The 24,940-nt window shown below is 36.0% G+C and overlaps 1 protein-coding gene across 4 annotated transcripts; it reads left to right on the top strand.

Annotated features, from left to right (window-relative positions):
- The first annotated feature begins 1,177 nt into the window (after positions 1 to 1,177).
- LOC121410484 (putative gamma-glutamylcyclotransferase CG2811) lies at positions 1,178 to 24,050 on the top strand. Of its 4 annotated transcripts, XM_041602615.1 has the most exons (5): positions 1,178 to 1,247; positions 10,421 to 10,636; positions 14,300 to 14,553; positions 17,575 to 17,592; positions 23,450 to 24,050. In XM_041602615.1, exons 2-5 carry the CDS (start codon positions 10,451 to 10,453, stop codon positions 23,487 to 23,489), a joined length of 498 nt encoding a protein of 165 aa, XP_041458549.1. In that variant the 5' UTR covers positions 1,178 to 1,247; positions 10,421 to 10,450; the 3' UTR covers positions 23,490 to 24,050. The 4 variants fall into 4 exon arrangements, with proteins under 4 accessions (XP_041458549.1, XP_041458550.1, XP_041458548.1 ...); XM_041602616.1 differs by lacking the exon at positions 17,575 to 17,592; XM_041602614.1 differs by lacking the exon at positions 17,575 to 17,592 and having other exon boundaries at positions 14,300 to 14,623.
- Positions 24,051 to 24,940: the final 890 nt, after the last annotated feature.

The raw sequence follows: 24,940 nt of genomic DNA, 5'->3' as shown, positions 1-24,940 counted from the left end.
GTGTAGTGAGATATGTATCCTCCTCATGAGTTACTACAAACAGTCCTAAACAGGCACCTTTTTCCTGTTTTCAGGTCAGTATACTTTAAAAATTTCAGCTCGCGCTTCGCGCTCGCATTAATTTGTCGGTGAAATATGTGTTTCTATCTCATGAGTCATATATATCTATATGATATGAGTCATATATATATATATATATATATATGCATGTGTGTGTGTGCGTGTTTTGACAGGGTCAGGCATTACCCCTTTTTCTTTTTCAACATTTTCTTTTATGGCGCCGGTGAAGTGCAAAAATATGTGCGCCGCTCGGCAGTGCGCCCCCCCCCCCCTTTCGCCAAAAGCTGGATCCGCCTATGATATCGTCTCCCATTGCTCGGACTAGATTAAACGTATATTTATAGGCCATCATTCCGATAGATATTCTTAACTTTTCTAAAAAATAATAAAAATAAAACACTTTCCTTTTACCATTGTCTCCTTTATATTAACATATCCGTCCATTTTCTTGTTAAACCATATTATAGCTCTTTGCAAATTTCTACATTGCCATATGATTGGCTGAGCACTGGAAATCTTTTCCTTCAGATTTTTTTTGGTTAAATTTTTTTTATTATTCCATAGCTGCAGCTGCAGCTATACTAGCAAGCTAGCTTCCTCGATATCATATCCTTATCAAAGATATATATCGAGCAGCTCAGTGATTATATCCCCTCATCCCTCGGTTCTCACGAAATAAGGCATACGGTACGAATGGGTCGCTCTTTATTTTGGAAGAAATCCACAGTAATACAATACAATTCGTTGAAGAAATCCCTAAACATATAGGTATGGTTTTATGCTGGAAAATCCCTAAACAGTCCCCAATTTTTATATACTGGCCTTAAACATGGGTCCATTTTTTTTTATTTTATTTTTTTTGCTTGTCAAGTCATTGGGTAATGATACTTTTTTTTAAAACAAATATGGCACGTTAATTTGGGTATGGCTTGGTTTTGAACATTCAGCCGCACGCCCACGTCCAAACCAAATCTAAGTACGGGTACCTGACCGGTACCCCCCCCCCCCGGCCTCGCCCCCTAGATAGCTAGCTAGCTCATAGCTCAGCTAGCGCTGCTCTCGAGCTCAGCTAGCTAGCTATACCCGGGTAACTCATCCGGCCGGTAGTTTGGTTCGATCTGTCTCTCTGGACGTACCGGCACCGTCCTGCTCCTGGTTCAGTCTCAAACAACGAGGGCCGAAGGAGGGTAAGTTGAGCATTTTCTTGATATAGGCCTAATGATTGATCAAAATTTTGAATTGTGCCATTCATAACGTTAGGCTAAAGTAGAAGATTATACCCTTAAAATATCTTGAAAGCGTCTCCAACTGACTCCGCTTAGCCTTAGGCTTAGCTCAGCTCTGAATCTGAGCCGTAACGTTACTCGGTTGTTCCCCGGCACAGCTCGGCTGCCAGGGACCACGTACCGGTACATCAAGTTGATGGTATTTCACTTAAACTGCCTCTTTCATCATTACTATTAGTAGATCATGTGTTCGTTTATCGTTAATAATAGGAGAGCATGTAATTCAGATTTTTAAAAAATACATCATGGATGATGTATCACCTTAAGAAAAAGGAGACATTTTGGGGGTTCTTAGACTTAGTACTCTTAGTCACTCATCCTACGATTTTAAGCACTTGTTCACTGCTACAATCTGGCCTGTGGAGAATCTACAGGTAGGACTATGGTATGCCAATGCTGTATAGAGCACACACTTTAAAAAATCATTAAAATATCACTTTAGTGACCAAAATTACTAATTTCCATACATTTTTAATTTATTTATCATTAGTAATGTGGGAATAATTTTTGTATTCACCAGAGCGCTCAAAAACTTGAATTTTGGGCATATTTTTGTGTACGCCCTCTATTGGTGGAAAGTAATATGGCAAGAAAATTTTCATTTTTTGATCTCTATTTTTCATTAAGAAAAAAAATGATATAAAGAATCAAATTTAAATAAGAGCCAAGCAGTATAAATTAACAGGTCTAATGGAAACTGTCAGTGTAAAAAAATCAAGCATTTGCCCCAAAGAAAAAGAGAAAATAAGCCAAACATTGCCACCCTTATTTTGTCACACATGGAGATATAACTGAGAACAAGGTTATATTATAACCTTGTTCATTGAATGAGTGGATTTTAAGTACGAACGATCAACAATCAACAGACAACCAAAAAAGGAAAGTTGTTTACACATGACATAACGCATCCTTGTCGCATTGCCAATGGGAGGATCACCATAGCATTAAAGCATTAGTGATTGCAATATTCAAATGCTCATAACTTTCTCATTATTTGTCTGATTTTTCCTTGTTCTTATTCTTTTATTTTTCTGTTTGGACACAAGCCAACTTGTTCCAAAGGATTTGAGAACTGTATATATTTGAAACACTTGTACAAAATATTACATCAACCTGGGTACACTTGAACTCGGAAGGGGGGGGGGGTAATAAACGTTTCCAATGCTTGCATAGTTATGCATACTCAATTGAGGTTGGATGTTCCAAATATTCCAAACATATGTACAACTAGACAGCTGGCATCCGTCTGTCCCCTGTACAGATCGCGCTAGAACTTCAGTCTCTGTATTTGGTGAGTGAAGCCAACGGAGTTCAGCTGAACAACCAACATAACAGAGACCGAAGCTTTTGGTCTACTGTACAACTTACAAGTATGTACCGGTACTCTCACCAGGTCTGATAAATATTGCAAACACATGTTTGATTGTATTAAATTTCTTTCCTGACAATGTTATTTTCTGAATTTCATTCATGCATCCTGAAATCTATCACAAAGTTAAAATTAAATTCTCATTTTGAATAAGGTAAAAAAAAATTGCTTGCTTTGGGACTTTTGCCATATCATATGCATGTTGGTTTCCCACTATATTCATTTTTTTTGTTCAACATTACGCTACTGCAGCAAAGAGCTTCACGCTGACAGGTCTATGTAGGTTTGTGCTACCTGCACAATCATAAGAAAATATCCTGTTCACATTATGACATGACCAAAAATTTGGGTCTCTTGCCCCTCTTAAAACTCCTAGATTGTTGTACAGTGCATCCCAGAAAAAACGAAATGGAGATTAAGCAACGATTTATCAGAACTTAATCACAAATACAATAGACAAATGACCTACCAATGTAAAGCTTAGAATCTCTTTTATCTGATATTACTTAAATTATTCCTCATTCACGCATGAGTGAGCAAAAAAATTTGAAGAAAGAATACCAAAAACTCATTTGGAGGGGGGTATCTGAATTTCAAAAAGAAAATCACATGTCTAAAAAGTTCAATATCTGCTCTTTTATTTGATACCTTACTCACAAAAAAATGGTCAAGAAGTAAAAAAGTTATGTTCCCTCGAAACTTGTATTTCCATACTTTCAATAAATAAACGTGTTTTTACAGGTTTCCCGCAGAAGCTATCACATGGTTAACAAAAGACTTAATGCGTGGCTGATCGTCAACAAAATGAAGTGTCGAGTGAGTTTGAACGCTAGCCTGTAAAACCTTCATTTTATGAAATTATTGAAATTCAAGCCTTCTTTAAAATAACCAGCACTTCGTTATTTCTTGACCATTTTCTGTAATTGAGGTATCAAATTAAAGAGCAGATATTGAACTTTTTAAAAATGTGGTTTTCTTTTTGAAACCCAGATACAGCCCGCCAAAATGACTTTTTTTGGTATCCCCTCTTAAAATTGTTTTTGCTCACTCATGCGTGAATGAGGAATAATCTACATAATATCAGATGAAAGAGGAGATTCTAAGCTTTACATTGGTACTGTAGGTCATTTGTCTATTGTATTTTAGTAGACTTGTTAACTGCAAAAAAAGGGGTGAACGCTGCATTTTTTAGTACAAATGTCCCACTTGGCAAAAATGTTCCTTGAGTCAAAAGAAAAAGATTCATCCAAAGAGACACGATGTATCTATGCAAATAAGCAAGTAATTTGCATAAATTTGCATATTATGTCGATATGTAAAAACAAGTAATTCAGAATATATATTTCACCAGAACTGCCCTAAAATTGGAAATAAAGACTTAGGGTAAGACAGGGAAGAAAATTGTCATTAAATAATTGGGATATCCTTGTTTATTATTACCTAATTTACATAAATTATGCAAATTATAATTTAAAACAGAGTATTTTTTCAAGAATCCTGAACTGTTTTATGAATAACAGCAATTAATACAAAATGTCAACATTCTACATGAAAGAGGATATATTAGCGAAAACATCGATATGCTTCATGACAGTATTAGTGTCTTAATTTGCTTAGAAAGAGGGCAAATATGTCAAAATGTATGAAGTGATATTGCGCTGAAACAAGACCACAACAACCTCTATGTCACAGTCACACTCACGAATTGGACAATAAAGCGATCAATGGTATGTCATTTGAGATAACACAATCTCAACACAATAGCTTCCATCGGCTTCTCGTATCGCTTTTGTTGGTGTGTCTGCCACACCGTAATCTGTGCTATATACGGGCAAAATGCATTCCGGTATAGGTAAAACACTATTAAGTTTGTTTTATTTGTTTCTAATTTGTTTCTCTTGGAAAATTTACAGGAGACATTGCTTTGCTGGTTACTGCTTAAATGAAGCTCTGGCACATGAATCATGACGAATGTACCCCACCTCAATCCATATTTTAACTTTGTTAAAGTATATGTCTTTTGGAGACCCCGAAATGGCAAAACTGCATTCCCCCGCGGCATTCCCGCTACTTTACAAAACCAGTTTGACTTGTATTATCGACTTGGAAAAGACAGATGTATGAGACATCAGTTAACATGTTTCCTGAAGATAGTTTTTTTTTGTTTATTTAAGCCTACGTCCACGGGAGCCCTCCGAATTTACTCCATCCCCTCTCTGTATTTCGACACTAAATAAAAAAAATATCGTGTTTAAAAGTCACCAGCAAGGCAAATTGCGTTTTTGTCTCACCTGCGAAGCAGAGTGAGACTATAGGCGCCGCTTTTCCGACAACGGCGGCGGCGGCGTCAACATCAAATCTTAACCTGAGGTTAAGTTTTTGAAATGACATCATAACTTAGAAAGTATATGGACCTAGTTCATGAAACTTGACCATAAGGTTAATCAAGTATTACTGAACATCCTTTTAAAGTTTCATGTCACATGACCAAGGTCAAAGGTCATTTAGGGTCAATGAACTTAGACCATGTTGGAGGAATCAACATCGAAATCTTAACCTGAGGTTAAGCTTTTGAAATGTCATCATAACTTAGAAAATATCGTCGGCCTTATGCCAAAAGGGCCTTAACTGCTTTTGGCCATTCGGAGATAATGGCATTTAAAGGTTTTTGCCTCTCTAATAATCAAAAGTTTGTGGTCGTTTTTTTGCTTTTGAAGCCAATTTCGATAAACGTGTTAAGTTATTAAGTTTTACATGAAATGTGTTAAATTTATTATAAAATATTCAGAACCCCTAAAATCGGGTTAAGGCCCTTTTGGCATAAGGCCGACGATATATGGACCTAGTTCATGAAACTTGGACATAATGTTAATCAAGTATCACTGTACATCCTGCCTGAGTTTCACGTCACATGACCAAGGTCAAAGGTCATTTAGGGTCAATGAACTTTGGCCGTATTGGGGATATCTGTTGAATTCCCATCATAACTTTGAAAGTTTATGGATATGATTCATGAAACTTGGACATAATAGTAATCAAGCATCACTGAATATTTTGTGCAAGTTTCAGGTCTCATGATTAAGGTCAAAGGTCATTTAGGGTCAACGAACTTTGGCCGAATCGGGGGTATCTGTTGAATTACCATCATAACTTTGAAAGTTTATCAGTCTAGTTCATTAAACTTGGACATATGAGTAATCAAATATCACTGAACATCCTGTGCGCGTTTCAGGTCACATGACCAAGGTCAAAGGTCAATGAACTTTGGCCGAATTGGGTTAATCTGTTGAATTACCATCAAAACTTTGAAAGTTTATGGATCTGATTCATGAAACTTGTACAAGAGTAATCAAGTATCACTGAACATCCCGTGCGAGTTTCAGGTCACATGATCAAGGTCAAAGGTCATGTAAGGTCAATGAACTTTGGCCATGTTGGGGTTTTTTGTTGAATAACCATCATATCTCTGTAAGTTTATTGGTCTCGTTCATAAAAAGTGGACATAAGAGTAACCATGTATCACTGAACATCTTGTGCGAGTTAGAGTAGTATTCAAAGTCACCACTGCTGCTATATTGAACCGCGTGATGCAGGTGAGACGGCCAGAGGCATTCCACTTGTTGGTATAATAAAGCAACTTTTATATCTATATTTCATATTTATCTTTATTAATAATATTATTAATGTTCTTATTATTATTATTGTTCTGCAGTTTGTAATAATGCTCTGGCACAGTAAAGGCTATAACCCAACAGGAGCATGCCTAGGATACCCTTTTCCCTTTTGGCTTTATATATTCAAAAATATTTTATTGTCTTTAGAACTCTCAAAAGATTAATTTTGTTTGTATTGATATCTTGGAATAGATTGAGAAGAAAATACTCTACAGTTGACATGCAGAAGAGCTGTAGTACATTTAAAAAAGAAGCCACACGTAAGCTCTATAATACTCAAACCCCGTTATTGCTTCCACTCTATTCTAAATTTAAATATTTTCAGAGCCCATTCGGAAGAAAGATACATTTCTACTACACAGAGTAAAAGCCTCTTTACTTTCTCCTCTTGAAAAAAAAACATAGAAGGCATCGTTTTATATCGCATAAAATAAGTTCGTGTACATGACGGTGGCCTGTCGAAGTTGCCCAACCCTTTATTTTGTTTTGACAATATCGTCTAAATGAAGCCCTCATCTGGAAAAGGGCACTTATTAAAGGCAGCATCTACATTATATAGAGGAGGCCCTGGTACTTGGAAGCTGGGGCTGAAGCACCCGCAAGATTTTCCGGAAGAGGGGGGGGGGTGTGCTGCGTGTATTATTCTCGATAGATAGCACCCCCTGGAATTCCGGCAGATGTGACCAAAAAAAAGAAACGTTACCCCAAAAAATTCATTTTGTAGTGCAATCCTTTTTGTTTATTTTCCTGTAAAATTAATTGATGTAAATTTGAAAATCAAATAAAGTTCAATGTAAAATTTTGGTCCCAAGAAATTAAACAAGCGTCAGCCCCCTTCCCAGTGCCAAGGCCTCCTCTATATAATGTAGATGCTGCCTTTAATAAGTGCCCTTTTCCATATGAGGGCTTCATTTAGACGATATTCTAAATATATATTGTCAAAACAAAATAAACGGTTTTGGCAACTTCGACAGGCCACCGTCACGTACACGAACTTATTTTATAAGATATAAAACAATGCCTTCTATGTTTGTTTGTTTTTTCAAGAGGAGAACGCAAAGAGGCTTTAATGTGTGTAGTAGAAATGTATCTTTCTTCCGATTGGGCTCTCAAAATATTTAAATTCAACATAGAGTGGAATCAATAAAGGGCCATGTGGCTGTTCTTCAATTTACCACAGCTCCTCTACATGTCAGTTGAAGAGTATTTTCCCCTCAATCTATTCCAAGGTATCAATTGGAGCTGGAGGAATTGCCCTTGAACTTGTGAAATCTTATCTGGAGAATCGAAGTAGCCGTGTTCTTGTGTCGGGTCAGTTTTCCAGACCACATACATTGCACTACGGCATTCCGCAAGGTTTTGTCATCGGGCCACTGTTGTTTACACTCTATGTTCGTCCAATTGGAGATATCCTTCGATCTCATGATGTTTCCTTCCACATGCATGCAGATGACATTCAGATCTACACCATGTTTGTTCCAATGGATCCAGTGGCAGTTGATACTCCTATTCACAAACTTAGCTGCTGTATCACTGAAATCCATGACTGGATGAAGGCAAACAAGCTCATACTCAATGATGCAAAGACTGAATTCTTTGTCTCTGCTTCGCCACATCATTTATCATCTGATCTCATGAAGGATGTCAGACTGACAACGAGAAATCTTTCCAGCCTTGTAAGTCTGTTCGCAATCTTGGTATAACATTTGAGCCTTCTGCAAATCTCATCTGGAGAATCGAAGTAGCCGCGTTCTTGTGTCGGGTCAGTTTTCCAGACCACATACATTGCACTACGGCATTCCGCAGTGCATACAGCATTCACCTTGGTCTGCAGAAACGTCAAGTTTCATCTTCGTAACCTCTGGAGAGTGAGACGTTTTATTGACAAGCAAACATGTCATGCTGCTGTCAGGGCTCTTGTTCTTTCCAGACTGGACTACTGCAATAGTCTCTTCAGCGTTCTTAGCCAGAAGGACTTAGACCGACTTCAGAGACTACAGAACTCTGCCGCTAGGCTTGTCTTCTCTGCTCCCCTTCGGACTCGCACAGAACCTCTCCGACTGGAACTCCATTGGTTGCCTGTGAGACAGAGGATAGCCTTCAAAATTTTGCTGCTAGTCTTCAAGTCGCTCAACCACAGAAGCCCGGAGTACATCGATAACATTCTCATTCGTCGTTCTCAAGTCCGTACTACTCGTTCATCTTCGTCAATCTGGCTCACTCAACGCCTTTCCAAGAATTCAACGCCTTTCCAAGAGACGTGCGGGTGAAATGTCCTTTCCTGTGATTGCTGCAAAACTATGGAATCACCTACCAGCTGCAGTGAAGATGGCCTCCTCTGTTGAACAATTCAAGAAGGCCATTAAATCCCATCTATTCTGCTAAGTGGACAATTAATTGCATGGACTAGACCGATCATTCCGAGGTGTAGAACAGTTGTTTTAGTGGCCAAAACAAATATGGAGTAGTGTGTGTGCAGCGCTTTGTAAGCGAAAGGAAAAGGCGCTATATCAAATGACTTTTGGATGGATGGATCAATACAACAAAAGTAATCTTTTAAGAGTTCTAAAGACAATAAACTAATAATACATAAAACAAAAAAGGGAAAGGGTATCCTAGGCATGCTCCTGTTTGGTTACAGCCTTTACTGTGCTAGAGCACTTTTATAAACGGCAGAACAACAATAGTAATAATAATAGTAATGATAATAATATTAATGATAATTATAACAATATCAATAATGATGAATGTAAATATAAAAATATAGATATAAAACTTGCTTTATTATACCAAAAACCGCAATTTGCCTTGCCGATGGCTTTAAAACATGATATTTTTTTTCTTTATTTAAAGTCGAAATACGGAGAGGAGATGGGGTAAATTAGGAGGGCTCCCGTGGGCTTAAATAAACAAAAATAAAAAACTTCATTTCAGGAATCATGTTGTCTGATGTCCCATATATCTGTGTTTTCCAAGTTGATAATACAAGTCAAACTGGTTTTGTAAAGTAGCGGGAATGCCGGGGAGATGCAGTTTTGCCACTTTGGGGTCTCCAAAAAATATATATTTTAACAAAGTTAATATATGGATTGAGGTGGGGTACATTCGTCATGATTCATGTGCCAGAGCTTCATTAAAGCAATAACCTGCAAAGCAATGTCTCCTGTAAATTTTCCAAGAGAAACAAATTATAAACAAATAAAACAAAATTAATAGTGTTTTACCGATACCGAAATGCATTTTGCCCGTATATATCATAGATTACGGTGTGGCAGACACACCAACAAAAGCGAGACGCAGATGGAAGCTATTGTGTTGAGATTGTGTTATCTCGAATGACATACCATTGATCGCTTTATTGTCTGATTCGTGAGTGTGACTGTGACATAGAGGTTGTTTTGGTCTCGTTTTAGCGCAATATCACGTCATACATTTTGACATATTTGCCCTCTTTCTAAGCAAATTAAGACACTAATACTGTCATGAAGCATATCGATGTTTTCGCTAATATATTCTCTTTCATGTAGAATGTTGACATTTTGTATTAATTGCTGTTATTTATAAAACAGTTCAGGATTCTTGAAAAAAATACTCTGTTTTAAATTATAATTTGCATAATTTATGTAAATTAGGTAATAATAAACAAGGATATCCCAATTATTTAATGACAATTTTCTTCCCTGTCTTACCCAAAGTCTTTATTTCCAATTTTAGGGCAGTTCTGGTGAAATATATATTCTGAATTACTTGTTTATACCATATCGACATAATATGCAAATTTATGCAAATTACTTGCTTATTTGCATAGATACAGCGTGTCTCTTTGGATGAATCTTTCTATTGACTCAAGGAACATTTGTGCCAAGTGGGACATATGTACTCAAAAATGCAACGTTCAACCTCTTAACAAGTCTACTATTTGTGATAAAGTTACGATTAAATCGTCAATGAATCTTGGTTTCGTTTCTGGGAAGCACTGTATCACTTTAGTTGGTTGATAGTAATCATTGCCCAATTTGATTTTCTTACAGGAAGCATAATATTCCTCATTTAAAATTGATATGGCACATCAAGTCTTTGTGTATGGAACCCTCAAGAAAGGGCAGCCGAATCATCATGTCCTAACGCAGTGTGAGGGAGGAAAATACACATTTTTGGGTCAAGGAAGGACTGTTTCAAAATGGCCATTGGTCATTGCATCAACTTACAATATCCCATTCCTACTGGACATTGAAGGAGAAGGTCATGTGAGTATATTGTAATGATACTTTCAATTTTATGGAGCAATGATAGAGTTTTTGTCTTGCCTGCATAGCAGAGGGATACAGTGTAGGCAGTGGCAGCGTGTCGTAATCAACATCAAAATCTTAAAATAAGGTTAAGCTTCAGAAAATGTCATCGTAATAAATATATGGACCTAGTTCACGAAACATGGAAAAAAGGGTAATCAAGTATTACATAACATCCTGTGTGGGTTTCAGGTCACATGACCAAGGTCAAAGGTCATTTAGGGTCAATGAACTTTGGTCCTGTTGGGAGTATTTGTTGAATTGCCGTCTTAACTTCAAAATTTTATGGTTATATTGACATTGGGTAATCAAATATCACTGATCATCTTGGTCAAGTGTCATGTAAGGTCAGTGAATATAGTATTTTATTATTATATGAATGGTGTTTTTTGTGAATAATTATTCTACAGTGCGTATCAAAAAAAAGTTTACACTTTGAAAAAATCCTGTAAAATTACACATTTGTAATATCCTGAATATTTTTCCACATTTTAACATTGGTACAGATCCATTTATGCAAATGACAATATAACTGTCAAAAAATGTTTCCGCTTGAGTGAGCACCACTTACTTTTTAAAAGTTGGTGAAAAATGATTTGCGCAGAATTTTGAAATAGTTATGCAAATAAAAGTAGACCTTAATTATGAAGAACACATGGAATTAAGTTAGTAAAATTGATTTGAAGATATTTTTTATCTTTTAAAACTTGTTTCCTTGCCCAAAACACTGCGAAGAGTGCATTGCACCCCACCCCAGTCCCCCACACACTGAGGCCATCGAGACGTTATTTGCTTTACACTGAGCTGTGATTTACATGAAAAGGCTAAGGCATGATTTTCATTTAGTTAATCATTTTCAAGCTTGGGAAAAGTGTGGAGAAACAAGTATTAAATGAAAAATGAAATGTAAACCCACATTAAAGGATAAAATGATAAAAACTAAGTGAAAAAAATGCTGGAGATGTCTGATATAAATTTTTGTTCAGATTCAGTTATGTCCTCAGATCCAGCTGGCACAAAAAAGGGTAAAGATTGTGCTTACTAAATGTTCAAATTTAAATTTGGGTTGCGAAATTGTTACAAAATGCTTGAATGTATACATTTTATTTCAGTTGACTAAAAGTGCAAGGGAAATCTATGAGAAATGTTTCGCAGGGTAAGCGTAATTTCGCCCTTTCCCCTTGACACAGCGTGAAAACGAGCATTTCTGCGCAAACATATTTCTGCGAGCTTTACAAAAATGGACCGTGCTTACTCAAGTGTAACATTCTGTCAAAACTTTTACTTTCATTGGATAGATGAGACCCAAACCCAAGATTATAAGTTAAAAAAATACCCACATGTTGTATATTTTTTAATTCCCAGGGCTTTTTCAAAGTGTAAACTTTTTTTGATACGCACTGTATAGTCATTTCAAAATCAGCACTGCGGCTATATCGAACCTTGAACTTTGAACCCTCACAAAAAGCGTAGATGCTGTCCTGGAGGGCTCGGTGTAAAAATGGCAGAGGTAAAAATGGCAGAGGTAAAAATGGCAAAGGTAAAAATGGCAAAGGTAAATATGGCAAAGGTAAAAATGGTAGAGGTAAAAATGGCAGAGGTAATAATGGCAGAGGTCATAATGGCAGAGGTAAAAATGGCAGAGGTAATAATGGCAGAGGTAAAAATGGCAGAGGTAATAATGGCAGAGGTAAAAATGGCAGAGGTCATAGTGGTATGTAGGTAAAAAGAGTCTTAAACCCCCATGAAAAAAAAATCAAACAGCCCCCGCATGTAAGCCCTACATAGATTAACTATCAATAATGGAAAGGGTGACATTCTTAAAATCATAGATAGATCGTCTGCACCAAATTGATAACCTTTTTGGCTAGAATATCTTATTTTTTGGACTCTCATGGACGGCCTTCTCATGTCAAATCGCTGTATTAGTATTCAAATTTGAAGCACACTCTTGATCGCAATTGTACTTAATTCATTACAGGGGAAGATCAACCTCAGTTAAAATTCATTGTAGAATAGCAAAAAAATAAAAATAAAATGATATTGGTGAGGGTTTTAGGAAATCAATCAAAGATTAAAAAAGCTATACTTTTATATTTTAATGATGACGTCATTGCGAGCAGCTTTCCCATATTTGGTGTATAGAAAGTATTAATGAAATGTAAATTTCTATAAAAGAAAATATTTTTTTTTATCTTTAGTATACATCAAGAGACAAATCATTTCACTGACGCTCCTCAAATATTTTTTTAAAACAATTATGAATCATTATTTAGTGCATAAAATGTCATGGGACAGCTTCCAAGGGGGGGGCACATTTTCCTGAAAAGTGACACGCAAAAAAGTTTTCAGCCTACTAGCTAACTCGTCCACAAAAATAATTAGCAAGCAGAAAAGGGTCTCGCTTTAAAAAGGGGGCACACTTGAGTTAGCATATTTGCTAAGATTTTAATTGTACCTCTCAAGGGGGGGGGAGCACGGGCCAGCTGTGCCCCATGGATCCGCCAGTGACATCAATATCTATTCATCATGATCCATCGTGATATGGAAATAAAAAAAATACTTTTATTACAGAATGTTCAGTTATTTTTTTATCCAGTTTAAATTATGAAACTAGTTCGACGTAGACACGAACTTCTTCGTTTCAGAGGGTTAGTGGCTGCACACATTGGTGTTTACATTTTAAAATATCGTGGGTTTGTACGCAAAGCGTTGTTCTGCTTACGAGCTTAAGATCATTTCATCATGCAGTCACTAATTGAAATCATTTTGGCAAGAAAATGCTTGAGTTTAGTCATATATAAATGATATATATAGATCTTAAATGACGAAAAACAACATAATATTTAATCAGTTTTTATAGCCCATTTTGTCGACAAGAGTTCGGTCATAGGTGATAATTATTATGATGTAGCCTATATCTTTATCATCTTTACCGCTGCCATTCTTACCTCTGCCATTATTACCTCTGCCACTTTTACCTCTGCCATTGTTACCTCTGCCATTTTTACCTCTGCCATTTTTACCTCTGCCATTATTACCTCTGCCATTTTTTACCTCTACCATTTTTACCTCTGCCATTTTTACCTTTGCCATTTTTACCTTTGCCATTTTTACCCCTGCCATTTTTACCTCTGCCATTTTTACCTCTGCCATTTTTACCTTTGCCATTTTTACCTTTGCCATTTTTACCTCTGCCATTATTACCTCTGCCATTTTTACCTCTGCCATTTTTACCTCTGCCATTATTACCTCTGCCATTATTACCTCTGCCATTTTTACCTCTGCCATTTTTACCTGGCACCGTCCTGGAGAGGGTTGTGCTGTGTCAGGTGCTGCCAGTGCTTCAGGTGATGTGGTGACCTTTGGTGATCTTGTTGGTGCAGTGTGTGAGTGGTGCGTGTGTGTCCCTCTTACAGCATCTCAAGGAGAGGGTGCGGCAACATTTGTTGAATGATTGATAGGCAATGTTGCCCTTGAAGTGCGTATTGCAGGCAAGAATGCCAGAGGCGTTACACTTGTTTGTTAAGAAATACAGTGAGGCCTATCTACTAGCAAATCTTGATATAAGGAAAGCACTGCAGTATTATCTAGTTTTTGTTTCCCTTTGCCTTGATATAGAATATAGTTGGTGAGGTGTATGAGGTAAATGATACTCTGTTTGCTGCCTTGGATGACTTAGAGGGATACCCTGGTTACTATGACAGGAGGCCAATACGGATCCAAATGGAACAGAAGATGGAAGGAGTGAATTGCGCCGATGTCATTGATTGCTGGCTCTACATTATCACTTGTTACAAGCCTTTTATGAGAGAATTGGAGACGTATGAGAACTATGACAGCAACGGTAGTCATGGCAAGCAGTATGTTAGCAGGTGTGATAGGGATGAGGGATGGGCTAATCTGATATTGCCTTCTCTCATTACTCTCAATGATGATCTAAAGGCAAGGTTTAATTTGAAATAAACTTTCAATGCTCTTCATCTTTAAATCATACTTTCCATTTGTTTACCATATCATGTGCTATGAAATTGTATTTTTGTGTGTCTGTTGCCCCCCTCTCTATCTGTCCATCTGTCTCTTTGCTCTAAAACATGTTATTTGAGTCCAACATATTTTGCCGCATTTAAACGAATTAATAATAATAGCCAATTTTTATATTGCGCTTTTCCCAGAATGGCTCAAAGCGTGTTACATCATATTATTAACCGTATCAGACATCTGAGCAGGGCAACTTTGAAACATTGTTGCCTGCTTAAGACTGGGATCAAATTGCCGGTCAATAAAATTCCAATTGTTTATCCACGGGCCCAATTTATTGCCCGCTTAGGAAAGTCAATTAGAAAATGCGTGGAAATGTAGCGGGCGATAAAAAGCGGCGCTAATATCCGGGTATTCTACGCGTTTCTGCACGCGTCCTTGAACCGCGCAGTGCTATACGTCATAATGGTAATCAAGTTAAGACAACGCTGGATACTGCGTCCCCAGGCCGTGGACGCGTCATTTCAATTACGTCACAATGGTAAAGTTCAGAGGCCCAGTCTGCTCAACATGATAAACCAAGATTTTGTTTCTAAAAATTTAAAATATCTAGATTTAATGATTTTTGCTCTAGATGCCTGATTTGGTTAATAATAGCAATATTGACTGGCCTGGGGGCGAAAGGACATTATATCGCCCTCACTAAATTGATATCACCCTCGTCTGCGACTCGGGCGATATAAATCTAGTTTGGGCGATATATGTCGTATCGCCCCGAGGCCAGTCAATATTGCTTTATTATTACCCCGGTCATTGGATTCATTTCAATCCCGCAAGAATAGTATACAAGTTCCACTCCCTGGGGAGCATTCCTTGCATTCATGGCAGCCTCATTATGGCGCTGGCAAATTCAAACATACAATATCTTTCGCATCCTACCGGGTACCCATTTAGCACCTGGATCGAGAGTCGCAAAGTGTGGATTAAGACCTTGCCAAAGGACACTAGACCACGGTGGGATTCGAACACATGACCCTCTGTTTACAAGGCGAGAGTCAAAACCACTACACCACAGCTCTTCCATTGTATTCCACAATTGCACAATTCAAAATAGTTTTGTTTTTTTACTTATACAAAAATTATTTGTAAAACCCTGCTTGTCCAATAAATGATGTGCATATATGATAGTGTTCATGGAATGTACATGTATACTTTTTTAGAGCTCGTGGAAGAAGTCAATGTTCATTCAAAATTTTGAATGTAACATAAAGGAACCATGATATTGCCCAAATAATACTTTCTATACAGTGCATATCAAAAAAAAAAGTTTACACTTTGAAAAAGCTCTGGGAATTAAAAAAATTACAACATGTGGGTAATTTTTTCACATATAATCTTGGGTTTGGGTTTCATCTATCCAAAGAAAGTAAAAGTTTTGACAGAATGTTACACTTGAGTGAGCACTGTCAATTTTATTTTATTTCAAAGCTCGCAGAAATCTGTTTGTGCAGAAATGCTCGTTTTCATGCTGTCAAGAGGAAAGGGAGAAATCAAACATTTCTCATACATTTCCCACTGCACTTTTTGTCAATTGTAATAAATGGATACATTCAAGCATTTTGTAACAATTTTTGCTACCCAAATTTGAAATTTCAACACTTAGTAAGCACAACCTTTACCCTTTATTTTTTTACCATTTAAAGTGGGTTTACATTTCATTTTTTATTTAATATTTCTTTCTCCACACTTTTTTTCAAGCTTGACAATGATTAACAAAATGAAAATCAAGCCTAAGCCATTTCATGTTAAATCACAGCTCAGTGTAAAGCGATTATTGTCACGATGGCCTCGGTGTGTGGGGGAGTGGAGTGGGGTGCAATGCACTCTTTGAAGTGTTTTGGGCAAGGAAACAAGTTTAAAAAAGGTAAAAGTATCTTCAAATCAAATTTACTAGCTAAATCCCACGTGTTCTTCACGATTAAGGCCTACTTTTATTCGCATAACTCTTTCAAAGATCTACGCAAATAATTTTTCACTAACTTTTCAAAAGTAAGTGGTGCTCACTCAAGCGGAAATATTTTTCGACAGTTATATCGTCATTTGCTTAAATGGATCTGTACCAATGTTAAAATGTGGAAAAAATCCTCAGGATATTACAAATGTATAATTTTACAGGATTTTTTTAAAAGGTAAACTTTTTTTTTGATATGCACTGTATAGTCTAGATTCTCAGCTCTTTCATAGATAATCTTTTTCAACAGTAGGATTCATAAGTGAACACATGTATCCCGGGGGGGGGGGGGGGGCACTCGACCAAAAAAGTGGTGGGGGTGTGCCGCGGGCTAGACAAAAAACAGGGGCCTTGGAGCGGGCTTATTGTAAAAAGGAGGGTCCTCGGAACGTGCTTTGGAACTACAAATGTTTGTGAAAAGGGGGGTTCTTGAAACGGATCGCCAGCGTGTGAGTGCGTATGCATCCCTATGGAACGGGCATGCGTCTATGATGCAGCTAGCCGCCGGGTGCGCTCGCGCAGAGGCGATGGTCGGACAGTGCTCTGCAGCCGCTTTTCACCAAAATTGCAGCTCATTGTAGCAGATCAATGCGACCGGAACGGCGTAACGAAAAATATGCGAAGCTTTGGAGCGGATTTCTTTCTTTGTTTTCTCGATAAGAAGAAAATGCTATGCCTTGGATCGGATTTCTTTATTCTTTTTCTCAATAAGACAAAAATACTATGCCTTGGAACAGAAATTTGAGTGTAAAAATGGGGGCCCCCTCCGCGGCACATACCCACTATGCATTATATACTGAGTGCCCCCCCCCCCCCCCCCCGACATGTATGTTGTGTTTTAAAGTGATTTAATACATTCCTTTTCAATTCCGTCCTGCTTTTTCCCACTTGTTTTAATAAATAGATGTGATAGGTCAGAGAGGTGAGTCATACTATTTCCTTTCCCATATCTGTCCAGTTTCCAAGTTTCCATTTTCTTTTTTATTATGAGAATAGATCATGTCAGTCAAAGGGCATTTTACATTTGTTAGTGCCAGTAATAGTACCAGACTATCTCAAGCCTGCTCTCTGCTTTATACACTGCTTCTTGCAAGACTGGGCTAGCCTCATTGATAGTCCCATACTAAATATACCTAACCCTACAATCATGGTACCAAGCAACCAAAAGGAATGAAGAAAATATTTTCTTTAGATAGACCCAAACAATTGTGTAGGCACTAGGCAGCCATTGGATTTGGTTATGTGACTGGTTAATAAGAGCAGATGACAGTTGGCATTTACTGTGCAAATGATATAAAATGTTAAAGTTTACCATTTTTAATGTAATTTTAATCAAAATAAAACAAAAAGTAAAATAGAGGATAGTTTGCGGCTATCTAAAGTTTTGGACTGGGGCAAGTCTGGAATGAGAAATTCAATTGTAAAAGAGCAGAAGAGATCAAATTTATTCTCAAAGTGAAATTTCCTGCAAACCAGAAAAGAAAATAATATGGCAATGTTTGTTGGCCTGGTTTCACTACAAGTGTTAAAAGAAAACATCAATTGCTTGTTGCAATATTTCTATTTCCCTCTAAATTTAGACAGGTCTTAAAAAAAACCTAATGCTGATACCTGAATACCAAAATAAAGGAGATGTATTTCAAGAATATGAAAGTGCCATAATGCAGTGCACAAGAAATCCAAGACAATATAAATTGATATTTTTTTGTTTGAACTTGTGGTTCTTTTAACTGATGCAATGATGCCTTGATATATCAAAAGAGATTACCCCTCCCATTGGACATATTTATAAATTTTTATATGTGAGCCAATGTTCAAATGATATACATCACGATTCCAACAAGGCTATTCACAGCTTGCCCAGAATGACCTCTAATGTCAACAGATGTTTTCATACATGAAGGAGTCTCTTTTTGCACTTAAATAAGGTACTCATTAAATCTATGCTTTTAATAATGAATCACTCTCTTAATTGAAAAGTGACATTCTCTGGACATAATGTATGTACAGTGAGTGAACAATAGACTGCTTCTGTAGGGCAGTCATATCAATGCATGTACTTATCAGCTGCAAGCACCTAGAGACAAGCTTTTCTTGTAAACCTGCTTTCTGTAATCAATGATGCTGTGTGTTTGGAATCTATGGAGTATGCATATATTGAGTGTTGCTATTTCAGGCATTCTTAGGCTACCGCATTCACAGTGGCCTTAAACACGGTTACAGACACAAGAGTAAGGATATGAAGATATTTTGCACTGCAAATGATATATGCAATTCTGATGTTATTTGTGTTTTTGGTCATGTGAGGGTCAAGAGCCTACATGTATACATGTTTTGGTATGAAGGTCGTAAAAATCACCCGCTGCAGTGTTAATGGGGTACCTGAAATTTAACCTGGGACTGTGCTTGGATAACTTTTTTGCTGTAAATACATTTATTGCAGGTTAATAATGGTGTTGCCGTCCTATAGCACCAAGCCACATTTGAAAACCACTGTGACTGCGATATAAGAGTTCATATCATGAGTTATAGATTTTGGAACAAATACATGTAATATCTGCCCATGCTCAGATTGTATCAGCAAACTTGCTTATTCATCCTTGTAACAGCTGTGTTTATTCATCACTTCTAAAGGAAATATATTCCCAACCTTGCTGTTTGTATCCTATCAATCTTATTCCATCCATCCCATTTTATTCAATTAATTGTTATTTTTTTATGTGAAATATGTGTAAGTTTTATATACTCGCATTGTAAATTGCCATGATTGTGTCTTAAAACCACATGTTTTAACCATGTTTTAAATCAGTTGGATTAGTCCAGGATAGGTCCCATAGAAACTTGACCAAACCTTGTTTTTTATATATGCAATATTTTTTTATAGTATCTTGTCAATTCGAGGGAGCTGATTACGAATCTTGATGATGCGACTGGTGTAACTTTGAGCATTTTCCGCAAATTGGCAAAATCCAATATGGCCGCCAGAATATGCAAATATACCCATGAAAATCCTAAAATTGTCCGCACATTGGCTATGAAATGCATGAAATCGTGTGGCAGGAGTGAAATACTCTCTGAAAAAATAATTTTTGACAAAATATCTATTTTCCTGATATTCAAAATGGCTGCTATAGGCCATTGTATAATCTATTATGTACAGTATGAATAGGGAAAACTAATTTTCACAAAAATGAGCACCAAACCGCAGAAATTCGCGATGTATGAACAAAGTAATATATGCAAGTCATCATTACTAACAAGATATATTTTATGTCATATGGGGACATTGCTGTATTGTGATATCTAAAATAGCCGCCACTTGCCTCTTCTATCCTGGACTAGATTCTCCTTTGAGAAAACCCCCTTCAAATCACCTTTTTTTGCTTCCTGCTGCCATTGTTGTTTATGTAGTTGTTGAGTGCTCTTGCTGCTGCTTGATTCCCGTTCAACTATAACTTATGCTCTAGAAAGAAGTAACTTATGTAACTTGTAGTACTCTAGAAATGAATGATTGGAATTTTCTTATTGAGTTTGACCAATGTTTACTAATTTGCAATTTAAAGGAGAAATCCAGCCTTGGTCATAAAATGTTGTGTTGAAAAGGAGAAAAATAAATAAAACAGAATGGTGAAAGTATGAAAAAGAACTCAGACAAGCAATAAGAAAGTTATGACTGCTTTAAAATTAAGATCCCTATTAAAGACTATACATCTAGATTTCAAAGTGGCCACTGGGTAAGTTGTAAATTATACAACTTTCCCATAGGCCATGTACTTAATTATTACATATACAAGGCATTTTAGCAGATAAATAAATGTCATATTTTGCTCGCTACTTTCAATCCGCGACCAATAATTTGCCATATTGCCCTCCCTGGGTTTTGGCCATAGGTATCATGTATGTACTAAAACAGAGGGCAATATGCGATTAGCCATATTTCTGCTAACTAGTGTGCTTGTGCAGTAGGAGCTAATTTCAGTATTTGAGAAATCTGGCTGGAACAAGTTTTAATATGAACCAACGCAATGCACGGCGCAGTCAGTCCATACACAAAACCAAGCGCAAGATTTTCTATGCGTTAAGGGTATGTGCACGCCATGCATCATGCGCAACTTCAAAGTAACAATTTACGTCAAAATCGTTTACTTCGCTAAGTTCATGAATAACCTGAAATCATATGGAATGGTAAGCAAACAGGCATGTTCCAAATAAAAGCTTGTATTACACATTGTACAAACTTAGGTAATAATAGTAATATTGACTTGTTCTTCTTCTGGGAAACATCAGATATGTTGCTCTTAAAAGAACTGTATTGCCCTTGTCTAAAGACTCTGGCCAATATGATTCTGTTGAACATACTTGATGTTCCCCTCAAGGCCAGTCAATATAAAATTATTAGGGGTTTGTGGTTTCTCCCATTCCCCTAGGGTAGTAATCTAAATATGACCCAGGTAGTATATTGTTTTATATCCTCATGAAAATATATATATATAATTGGATGTAAAACTTTTGAACAAAATTACATTTAACTATTTTATGTATTGCAGTAGATGGAAGAGTATAGTCCTTGCCTTACATCCGTATGACATCATATATGGGTGTAGTGATTATCAATATTATATACAACTCTAAAAAAAAATCATAACTTTCTTATTGTTTGCCTGATATTCAAACTTTCAACTATCAACTTGTCAGATTTTTCTTTTTCCTCTTAAACCCAAGTTTTTATTTGGGTTGGATTCCCCTTCAATTGTTAAAATGATATTTATTATATGTTTTCATTTAGTAAGTATGCATTATATATTGCTGTACAATACATACAACTTATATTACTTTTTTGTTGATAAAACTACCAATTGATATTGAATATAATTATTTAGCTTGTCAACTTAAACTATGTACACTCCTGACCAATCAGCTTTACTGTATATGCCAGTACTTCTATTTATTTTGTTTTAATTTTCACAGAGAAATAATATAATTCAGATTTAATCCTTACTAAATTGCAATTGTCAGATACTTGGAAGTTCATTTTATGTGAAAAATTATATCATATATTATATACAAATGGAATAGTTTCTAGTAGAAATTAATAAATTGATGAATATAAAATGGGAATGTCTGAGAATGTGTGTCATATGTAATCTTATTTCAGAGTTTTGATTTTATATTCATTATAACAGTGGTTAAATAATTGAGATTTTTTTATTCTTGGTGACAGTCAGAAAGAGATAATAGCAGGCCCCTCATCCAAGGTGCAAAAAAAAAACAATCACACTCTGTGAACAATTTATAATTTGTGAGCAAGCTTTTATCCTCAAATTCTAGGGTGGTAGAAGCTTTATGGGCATGCAGCGGAAATGGAATATTGTCATAATTAAAAAAGAAAACTTAAAGGAGCAGTTATTACTATATCTATATGGGCATTTGAAATAGACTATATAGGTGATGGCCTTGTTAAAGGTAAAGACAACTATTATTTGCTCAAATACACAAAATGACCTAAATTTCCATTTGATATGATATGATATATTTGCTATTTGTATTTTGATTTACAATTAAGGTATCCAAGGTAATATTATTTTAAAGGGGAACTTCACCGTGGTACTAATGTTTTTATAAGAATGCAAAATAAAAGAGGTTTGGTGAAAATCAATGGAAGAAATTTTATAAGTGCTTGATTTTACTTGAGAATCAAACTCATTTCATTTGGAATTTGTGATTTTTTGATGCGAGTAGTTCCCAATACATGTAGGTCATGTGATATGAATTTCATAAAATACTATTTTCTCAGGCAATTATTCAATGGATTTTTTTATCAAACCTCTCCAATATAATAACCCTGTATTTGATTTTTACTGAAAGCACAGGGTGTTATAAGTACACAGCAAAATTGGAGAGTTGTACTTTCCATTTGTAACAAAACTACTCACCAATATGTCAATTTGAGATTCTTATAATCTGAGTTACCTAATTTGTTTTAAACAGCTGTAACTTACTCATTCCTTGTCCTATTTCTGTCAAATTTTCACCATTCCATTTTTGTATTCACCCCCTTTCCTACAAATTATTTTCATTCTGAGAGTTGGTGGTGGTTTATTTTATTGTGAAAGGACTTGAAAGGTCAAGTCCACCCAAACAAAAAGATTATATGAATGCACTTAAAAATATTAAACAAGTATAACATGATTTTTTTTATTGAAATCAGATATAAAATAAGAAAGATAAGACAGTAAACTTTCAATTATTTGCACAAAACAGTGATATCTAAATCACAGATACAGAATGTCACACATTTTCTTTGTTGTTTTATTGCATGATATGTCAAGCATTTCATGTTTTCCCTTATATAGAATTAACGTAATCTTCTTGTTTTCTAATTTCACATGTACAAAATAAATATGTGTGTCTCAATGGCAACATCAATTAATGACCGGGATTGGAGAAATGTATTTGATTGCAGATTGTAAAAATAAGCAAGATAATTGATACTTTTAAAAATTTCACATCCACTTATTTTGATGATATATTCAGGAATATGCTTTCTTGATTTTTCTCTATTTGTTCTCTTTGTTCATTTTAAATTGTTTGGTTGGACTTGGCCTTTAAGAGTAGGAACTGTTCAAATGAGCAATGAAAGTACTGAGTCATTCATTGTATTGCAGCAGAGGATATGTTTAGTTGAGTTTTTGCTCAACCTTTTTGTTTGGCACAAAACACACTATGGAAAGCATGACTGTCAATGAAATATGTTGCTCATGTTTTCTTTTTTCTTACAGTGAAGAAACAAGTAGTATGGATGAAATTCATCCTGTATGAGTACCTTTGAGACTACAGATAAACATCTATGAAGTTCCTACCAGTGCTAGAGGATGCACATCAAGATGGAGAATCGTTAACTGGAGCAGTATGAATTTGGCGGTGGAAGTCTTTCGAAATGCCTTTCTAAATTAACTTTGGAATACCACAATTCGAACTAGAAATAGTAGACAGTTTATTTTACTTCAAATCAATACAAATTCTCAGAAATACTATGAATCAGTGTTTTTGAATAATGTGCATTGTGAAATGAAAAGTCAGCTGTAAGTGAAAAGTTATTTCATGAAGTACCAGTACTTAGTCATTCAGAAAAAGTGTGGCAATCTTCATATTTTTGTCTCACCTGCATAGCAGAGTGAGACTATAGGTGCCGCTTTTCCGAAGGCGGCGGCGTCAACATCAAATCTTAATTGATGGTTAAGTTTTTTTTTAATGACAGCATAGTTGAACTTAGTTCATTAAACTAGGCCATAAGGGTAATCAAATATTACTGAACATCCTGCTTGAGTTTAAGTCACATGACCAAGGTCAAAGGTCATTTAAGGTCAATGAACTTTGGCCATTTTGGGGGTATTGTTAAATTGCTGTCATAAAATTTAAATGGATATAGTTTATGAATTGTGGGCATGGTGGTAACCACTGACAAGTCTTAGGTCACATGAGCAAGGTCAAATATCATTTAGGGCCAATTGACCCTGAATGAAATTTAACCTTGATCATTGAGCATAGTATTGTAATATTCTACAGTAGTTTTGGAAGTCAGCACTGCTGCTATATTGAATAGCATCATGCAGGTGAGACTGCCAGATGTGCTTGGTCTCACACAACACACAGTTCATAATTTGCAATTCATTGCAACTATTTTTCAAGCAACAGTTGGCTTAAGGTTTTAATTCATGATTTAATTCATGATTTAGACACAAGTATTATTCTGCTCCCAGCCATCTGTTTAAACCCATTTTTCTCAGTTATTTTATAGAAAGCCATATAATGATATTAATGTCAATGAGAATATTCTCTTTACAGAGCTCTATTGATTATGCCTTCTGCATTATATTTCCTGTCCATTTTACATGAATGTAAGTGCTCTATCAAGTATAAATGAGTTACCCCAGTGCTGACACGATGATCATGTTTTGTTTTCTTGTCATAATTGAAGATTGTTCAGGTCATTGTTGTATGGTAACATTCCAATTAATAAAGTTCTATTGAAATGTCAGTTAATGAAACTTGATATCTGAAATATACTATATCCATCCATTTTTCAATCTAAAAGAACAAAAAAAAATATTAAGTTGTTAATGTGTAACATGGTACATTCTAATATGAAATTTTTGACACATGTTTTCTTTGTTTGCCTTATGGATGATTTTTCTTTGCCTCGTTTTTCAAGGGTGATTCCCAGACACGCAAACTGAATGATTTTGAAGGGGGGGGGGCTCGGTAGAAAG

The sequence above is a fragment of the Lytechinus variegatus genome, chromosome 3 (assembly GCF_018143015.1).
Source record: "Lytechinus variegatus isolate NC3 chromosome 3, Lvar_3.0, whole genome shotgun sequence".
NCBI lineage: Eukaryota > Metazoa > Echinodermata > Echinoidea > Temnopleuroida > Toxopneustidae > Lytechinus > Lytechinus variegatus.
This window is presented reverse-complemented; position numbering and strand designations above follow the sequence as displayed.